This window comes from Eucyclogobius newberryi, unplaced genomic scaffold, assembly GCF_026437365.1.
Source record: "Eucyclogobius newberryi isolate DKJ021-1_F unplaced genomic scaffold, fEucNew1.0.hap1 SCAF_11, whole genome shotgun sequence".
In the NCBI taxonomy this organism is placed as follows: Eukaryota; Metazoa; Chordata; class Actinopteri; order Gobiiformes; family Gobiidae; genus Eucyclogobius; species Eucyclogobius newberryi.
This window is the reverse complement of record NW_027315735.1, coordinates 34,911,373-34,919,890: the sequence shown is the minus strand read 5'-3', so window position 1 is coordinate 34,919,890 and position 8,518 is coordinate 34,911,373. Positions and strand designations below refer to the sequence as shown.

General features: G+C 44.0%; 1 protein-coding gene across 1 annotated transcript; it reads right to left on the bottom strand.

Moving 5' to 3' along the window:
* Window positions 1–3,982: 3,982 nt before the first annotated feature.
* On the bottom strand, window positions 3,983–5,801 carry LOC140346478 (E3 ubiquitin-protein ligase TRIM39-like). The gene has a single exon (XM_072432570.1). The coding sequence runs from the start codon at window positions 5,799–5,801 to the stop codon at window positions 4,137–4,139; it is 1,665 nt and encodes a 554-aa protein (XP_072288671.1). The 3' UTR covers window positions 3,983–4,136.
* Between the last annotated feature and the right edge of the window lie 2,717 nt (window positions 5,802–8,518).

Here is an 8,518-nt window from a genome sequence, read left to right as displayed (position 1 = left end):
CAGGTCTAAACCAGGTCTAAACCAGGACTAAACCAGGACTAAAGCAGGACTAAACCAGGACTAAACCAGGACTAAACCAGGTCTAAACCAGGACTAAACCAGGACTAAACCAGGTCTAAACCAGGACTAAACCAGGACTAAACCAGGTCTAAACCAGGACTAAACCAGGTCTAAACCAGGACTAAACCAGGTCCAAACCAGGACTAAACCAGGTCCAAACCAGGACTAAACCAGGACTAAACCAGGTCTAACCCAGGACTAAACCAGGACTAAACCAGGACTAAACCAGGACTAAACCAGGTCTAAACCAGGACTACACCAGGACTAAACCAGGTCCAAACCAGGACTAAACCAGGACTAAACCAGGTCTAAACTAGGACTAAACCAGGACTAAACCAGGACTAAACCAGGACTAAACCAGGTCTAAACCAGGACTAAACCAGCACTAAACTAGGTCTAAACCAGGACTAAACCAGGACTAAACCAGGACTAAACCAGGTCTAAACCAGGTCTAAACCAGGACTAAACCAGGTCTAAAGCAGGACTAAACCAGGACTAAACCAGGACTAAACCAGGTCCAAACCAGGACTAAAGCAGGACTAAACCAGGTCTAAACTAGGACTAAACCAGGACTAAACCAGGACTAAACTAGGACTAAACCAGGTCTGAACCAGGTCTGAACCAGGTCTAAACCAGGACTAAACCAGGACTAAACCAGGACTAAACCAGGATTAAACCAGGACTAAACTAGGACTAAACCAGGACTAAACTAGGACTAAACCAGGACTAAACTAGGACTAAACCAGGTCTAAACCAGGACTAAACCAGGACTAAACCAGGACTAAACCAGGACTAAACCAGGACTAAACCAGGACTAAACCAGGACTAAACCAGGACTCACAGTTCTAAACTCTTTACAACATGTGAGCTGTTTTCAATACTTATTTGAATATTTAAACTCTTTATAAAACTCTGTAAGAATCTGCCCGGCCACAAAAAGTAAGAGGTGCTACTTCTCAAGACCAAATAAAGAGAAGTGACGGTGACGGCCACAGACTCACTTTTGTCCTGGGCCTAAAGGTGGACGATAGTGAGCAAAGTGAATATCTCAGTGTTTTTGCATCATCCCGATAACGATATCCAGAGCACGTTTTCACAAAGCCTCAGAATGTGTTCAAATGTGTCTGTAAATGTCCTGCTGAGGTTCAAGAGTCACACAGAACATGAAAGGACCTTCAAATGAACCCAAAAGGACAGAAATATCACTTTATTGTTCAGAACATGACACTGGACAGTTCTGTTTTGATTCTAGACGATTCACTCACATATTTCACACGTCTCCAAAACAACTATTGTGACATTAAACTTTTTTCAATGAAACTCTCAGCTCTACCTGGGCCCAACGTCCCACTCCAATAAAAAGGTGAATTGTTGCAGTGATAGAAGGCAACATTCCTCCAAAATCCCCTTTTTGTTCCATTCTTGTCTTTACAAACAAACCCTTGGTGATATCTAACGAGTGACGGCTGCTTTGATGAGGAAACATCAATAAATCCAAACTGAAGGTGACGAAAGGAATCAATTCTCAAGCAGAAACATCAATACCAAAAAAATGCTCTGTTTTTAAACCAAATTTGTATGTTTTTTTTTCACGTCACATTTGCCAACGAGCAATAACTGTCAATATGTAACTTCAGCCTGTAGTTTTCTAAAGTTCACTTGTTACTGTTGGATTTGTGGCGCTCAGGGAAACAAAACACTCATGATTCTGTTCAACTGTTGTCACGCGATATGTTTCTGCTGTATTATATTGTCCAGAATCACGGTGGATTTAAGACATGTTTGTCACGAGGTTGTGAGCGGTTATGCTAATGTTGGCGCTAATGCTAACTCTGCTCTGGTGTTACTCACTGGCCTGTGGTTCTTTACCTTTGGTCAATTTATCAAAGAATTATATAATGTATAACATGTTAAAGATACATATTTGGTTTCAAAATATATACGTATGATCAAGCTAGGTTAAAAAAGTATTCATTATTCATTAATTTATTCTTTTTCTACAGGTCTGGTTTTTCATAGTTTGTGATGTTTGGAGGTTAATGCTAAAGCTGAGGCTAACGCTAACTCTGAGGCTAATGCTAATTCTCCCAATGGTTTTGTTCATAACAAACCTGGAAGGGCTTGTTGTTCTTTGCCTGTGGTAAATATTGCACGGACTTAAATAAAGCATAAGACATTAAAGATAAATATTTGGTTTCAAAATATATTTGTATAAGGTTAAAAAATATTACTTAATTCATTTTCTACTGTGTGTTCTCGTTAAGGGAGACATGAGCCGATCACAGTGACTTTGGGCCTCAGGCGGGATAAACAATGAAAAAAAAAAATGTATAAAATAAAAGATAAAGACTAAATATTAACATGAGTAAGTGTCAGAGGAGCAGAGATGTTTCCTGTCTGCTGACTCATTTATCACTCATTTTCTACTTTTTTCATTATTTGCTCATGTTTCTCTGCGATGCTCTGGATTTCCTGGACACAAAAATAGATGCAGCCCTGGTGGAAATGCACGATTTGAAATCCAAGAATGGCGAGCTGAACCCCGGGACACAGTGGTCGAGGAGGAGGTCTATGACATGAGGAACGCCGTCTCTACTTTACAAACCAAAGTGGCAGAATTGACAAACCAGGTGTTTTGACGGACAAACTGAACGACCTGGAGAACCGAGAGTGAAATTTGTGGATTTTCGGAATCCCAGAGGACACTGAGGGTAAAGATGTGGTCAAGTATATGGAGATCCTCCTGTTACCTCAAACTTCCACCAAAAGCTGGGAAAATAAAGATAGACCGTGGGCGTCGCTCCTTGGCACCCAAGCCGGCCCCAAACCAGCGTCCAAGGCCTATTCTACTGAAGTTCCAAAACTTCAGTGACAAACAGCGTGTCATGGCTGCATCCAGACGTCTCGCTGCGGAACAATTCGGATTAACCAAGACTCAAGTCTCTTTCTTCAACGACTACTCAGCACAAGTGGTCGATAAACGCAAAGCTTTTGTTCCGGTGAAATCCCACCTGAGAGAAAAGAACGTGGAATACGCTCTGCTTCATCCTGCAACGCCAAGGATCAACGTGAAAGGAAAATTAAAAAGATTCACTTCAGCAGAAGAGGCGTTGGTATTATGCCAATTCAGTGCAGGATCTGGTCTGACATTTTCTCCCTTTATTTGTTTTATTTCAATGAAAAGGACCTGGACTTTACTGGAGACATGTGAGTATTTGCATAATGTGGCCCAGTGTGTTCCAACTTTGGTTTGTAAATGTCCAGGTGAGCGGCTGATATCAACCGTACCAGAGGGCCTTTATACCTAGAAAAATGGTTGTCCCTCCACCCTCTGATCTCTTTTTGGATCAGTCTGTGGGCTCTTTGCACTTTTTTGGCATGAGCTCTTTCTTATTGCAGTTTGTTTGTTCTATTGTGTTCGGTTGTTGCGGGTCCTAAGTTTGTGTGTTGTGTTCGACCAGAGAGCTGTGTAACAAGAGTAGAATTACAAGAATGATTTCAACATGGTAAATACAATAGCATCTGAATGGTTCTGAATAGCATCTTTTTATGTTAATGGCATTCTGGTTGTAATTAAGCTGTCAAAGATGAGAAAATAAAACAATTATATCATATATCCAAGAAACCCATTTAAAAGACAAACCAGAATCTTCTCTTAGGTCCTGGTATGAGCCCAGTTTATGTTGTTATGGTGCTGTTCTAGTCCTGGTCAAGTCCAGATTTAGTTCTGGGTTTAGCTCCAGTTTGTTCCAAAATCTCATGTATTCTGGTGTAGAAGTGAGAAAACCTCTGTACAAAGTTCCACTGAGGCCACAAAACTTTTGAATGTCAAAGGCCATTTTATAGGTAAAGTAGTTTACTGTACGTTTCCATATATTCTATATGTTTGAATTCTGGGATTATACATTTAAAAGAGACAATAATGTGTTTAATGTGCTTATTTAAAGTCATATTTTATACAGACTTTTTAAACTGCCTTTGGACTCCTCTGCACTGGCCTTTCATCTTTTACAGCTTCAATGTCAAAACAAGTCAAAGTCATTAGGACTGATTTATGATGAAGAAAAGGACAAAGTCTAAACTTTGACAGGTGTGAGTATCAGAGGAGCAGAAACACTGTTACCAGGACAGAGCAGAGGAAGAATGTCTTCAGTGAAACAACAGTCAGTGATGGAGTCGATGAGAACTGAAGTTTCTGCATCATAAAAACAGATCAGACCCTCGTCATAGTCCACAAACACCCCGACCTTCTCCACAGCAGACCACAGAGGGACTGAACTTCCTCTACTAATTTGCCAATATCCAGTTTTTTTAGTTAAGTCCCCAGACTCAAGTTTCCTGTCTGCTGACTCACTCATCACTCCTAAGCACCAGGATGTTTTGTCTTTGACCTGAACTTCAAAATAAAACCTGCCAGAAGAGAACTGCTGTTTTCCTAAAACATACAAAAAAAATGAAAATCTCTCAGGGTTTTCTGGAAGATTCTTTCTTTGATCCATGTATTGAACCTGTTTGTTTTCCTGTGTCAGGTGTAAGTTTGGATGAGCTGTGTCTGGATCTAGAGTCACATCGACTGCATGTTTCTTTGCTTGTTCCAGTTCTTCCTCAAAAAGCTTCTTTATCTTTGGTGTGAGTCTTTTGTTTTGCAGCTCAGACACAGCTGGGGCCACTCGGCCCTTGTACGATGGGGCCCTCACACACTCCTCTGTCCAGTCGTGCAGCTCTGGAGCAGGTTTGACTGAAGTGAAGGTTTGGACAAAATCAAAATGGTCTTCAGATCTCCAGATCTCCTCCATCTCAGATCTTCTCTGCTCCAGTGAAGAGATTTCAGACTCTAGATTTTCTATGAACTCTTCTGCCTTTTTCTTTATTTCCTCATGTTCCTCTTCGATGTTCAGTTTGAACTGATCCAGACTTTCTTGAACACACTTCATCAAATCCTTGAAGAATTCCTCTCCCTCTTCCATTTCTCTGTCTTTGTTCTTCTGACTGAGCTGCACTGAGCTCTGGATTTCCTGCATTTTCTCTCGTCTCTCCTGTATCTTCTGCTGCAGGTCTTCCTGCTGCTCCTCACACTGCTCCTTCAGTGGGACAGTGTTGTGATCTCTGTGCTCTGAGTAACTGCACTGGACACAGATGATCTCAGAGTGGTCTCTGCAGAAGAACTCCAGAAGTCGATCATGGTCAGTACAGATCCTCTCCTCCAGGTCCTTCACAGGAGCGATGAGCTGGTGCTTCTGCAGACGAGGCAGAGTGTGGTGAGGCTGCAGGTGGAGCTGGCAGTAGGACGTCTGACACATGAGGCAGGACTTCAGCGCCTGGAGCTTTGGATCAGGACAGAAGTCACACAGAACTGACTCTGAGCTCTTACTGTCTTCACTTTGGGGTTTATTTTTGAACTCTGAAACCATCTCTGACATAAAAGTGCTGATCTTTAGCTTTGGTCTGGAGCTGAACTCTTCTTTACAGACGGGGCAGAGGCAGTGGTCAGTGGGGTCCCAGTGTTTGTTGATGCAGGAGCAGCAGAAGCTGTGTCCACATGGAGTTGTGACTGGATCAGTGAAGACCTCCAGACAGATGGAGCACAGGAACTGGTCTTCAGACTGCACACAGCTCACACTGGCGGATGGCCAGTGCAGAGAGAGGAAATACATGTGTTTGTTGTTGTTGAAACGCCCAAGGGGAAGCATGTCGATGGTGAAGAGGGTCGGCCCAAGTACAGAGCCCTGGGGGCCCCTCATGTGACAGTGTGGAGCTGGAGACGGTGGAGGAGGATGTGGTGGTCAGTGGTGTCAAACACAGACCACCACGGTGTCATTAGGTGTCGATCATCCAGTCCTTGTCGTGTCGGGAGTGAGATTTGAGTCCGAACTATAACGGGGATTCAGTGAGTTTGTTTGTCAATGCTAACGTTAGCCAAGCCCCCATTCATTTGTAATGGGAGGTTAGCATTGGGTTTTAACCCCAGTTTTCTCCAATACTTTTGTACTATGACCTGATGTACAATTTGTCCAGTGTTATTTAACTTGGTGGAGTTTTGACGCTCTGTGGTGAAGCATTTTTGAACATTGTAACAAGCTTTTTACTGGTGCTAATTAATTGAGCTACATTTAAGTACTTTGTATGGAATAAGCACTGCCCTAGTTCACTATTTGCCTTTTGTGAAGCAATATTAGCTTATGATGAATATTTATGAATAACACCATGAGTGTTATTGATTGAAGATGAACATTTAGTGTCACACCAATGATTTCATGTGATTAAACCTGTGGTCCTGTGTTGTATGCAGGTTCTTTACCTTTTTCATGTGGAGCTAATGGATTAAGTTACAGTTTATACTGTGACACAGACATGTGCGGGCGCCGTATGTGGAAGTGCCACACGACGTGTTTTCTGTGTTTACTTCTTAAAACTGCATCTACAGACGTCTGTTACAAAAGTACGTCTAAAACGACTCAGAATGAGCTGCTCGACTGTGGCTGCTGTGAATATAAACTATATTCATGATGAAGTGAAAGCGGCTGATTTCATATCAATCCAAGACATGTGATGTGTCAAACTCCGTTACCTTGACAACAACTAAAGAGGAGTGTTTTTATTAGTTTATGACCTGGATAAAGCTAACGCTAAGCATTAAGTATCACTTAACTTCTATTCATAAAAATATGCTTTTGTTATTAGAAAACTCATGAAATAATGTTATAAATGACAAGAACAACTTTCCATAAAGCAATAATGTCTGTGATTAAATATTAAAATATAAAATGTTACACATGTAGTTCAGAATAACTAATGTCACTTTGAAGCTGTTTTATGAAACACTAACAATTGTTTGTGTTTTTATTTCCTCTTCATGTAGTAATTGTTACTCTGCATTATAAGTGACAGTATCACTGACATGTTTGTTTTGCTCTTTACAATTTTATATATTATTTTATAAAGTGTAAAATGTAATTTTATGTCAAATATATTTTCTCACAAATGGAATCTGACTCGAAGTCATTGTATTATCATGACCAAAAGTGGAAATAAAGTGTGTTTACTTTATTAATTCAGTTGTAAATGTGGATTTAAATTATGTATTCATACATTCAATCATTCATTTTCTTCAGCTTGTTCCCTTTCGGGGTCGCGGGTGACTGGAGCCTATCCCAGTGACTTTGGGCCTTAGGCAACTCGTCGCAGGCCCAACATATTATACAGTCAATGTAAAATATTATATTCTCCTTGAACCGACACCTTAACGTGGTGGAGGGGTTTGAGTGCCCGAATGATCCCGGGAGCTATGTTGTCGGGGGCTTCATGCCCCTGGTCGGGTCTCCCAAGGCAAACAGGTCCTAGGTGACGGGTCAGACAAAGATCGGTTCAGAAGCCTCTTATGATGACAACGAAAACAAGGCCGTTTACGTCGCCCGGCGTCACCGGGGCCCCATCCTGGAGCCAGGCCTGGGATGGGTGCTCGATGGCGAGCGCCTGGTGGCCGGGTCTTACCCCACGGGGCCCGGCCGGGCACAGCCCGAAGGAGCGACGTGGGGCCGCCCTCCCGTGGGCCCACCACCCGCAGGAGGATCCATAAGGGGCCGGTGCAGAGAGATCTGGGCGGCAGTCGACGGCAGGGGCCTCGGCGACCAGATCTCCAGACACAGAGACTAACTCTGGGGACATGGAATGTCACCTCGCTGGGGGGGAAAGAGCCTGAGCTTGTGCGGGAGGTTGAGCGATACCGACTAGATATAGTCGGCCTCACCTCCACGCACAGTTTGGGCTCTGGAACCCATCTCCTCGAGAGGGGCTGGACGCTCCACTTCTCTGGTGTTGCCCGCGGGGAGAGGCGGCGGGCTGGTGTGGGCTTGCTTATAGCCCCTCAGCTCAGCCGCCACGTGTTGGAGTTTACCCCAGTGAACGAGAGGGTCGCATCCCTCCGACTTCGGGTGGAGGACAGGTCTCTCACTGTTGTGGCGGCCTACAGGCCGAACAGCAGTGCAGAGTACCCGGCCTTCTTGGAGTCCTTGGGAGGAGTACTGGACAGTGCACCGACCGGGGACTCCGTTGTTCTACTGGGGGACTTAAACGCCCAGGTGGGCAATGACAGTGACACCTGGGGAGGGGTGATCGGGAAGAACGGCTTCCCCGATCTGAACCCGAGCGGTGTTCAGTTATTGGACTTCTGTGCTAGCCACGGATTGTCCATAACGAACACCATGTTCGAGCACAAGGGTGTCCATCAGTGCACATGGCACCAGGACACCCTAGGCCGGAGGTCAATGATCGACTTTGTTGTCGTGTCATCTGACCTCCGGCCGCGTGTCTTGGACACTCGGGTGAAGAGAGGGGCAGAGTTGTCAACCGATCAGCACCTGGTGGTGAGTTGGATCCGCTGGCGGAGGAGGAAGCCGGACAGACTTGGCAGACCCAAGCGCATTGTGAGGGTCTGTTGGGAACGTCTTGCCCTCAGTCA

Coding starts and splice junctions, on each gene's coding strand:
- LOC140346478 (XM_072432570.1), bottom strand. CDS start 5,801: ATGAGGGGCCCCCAGGGCTCTGTACTTGGGCCGACCCTCTTCACCATC.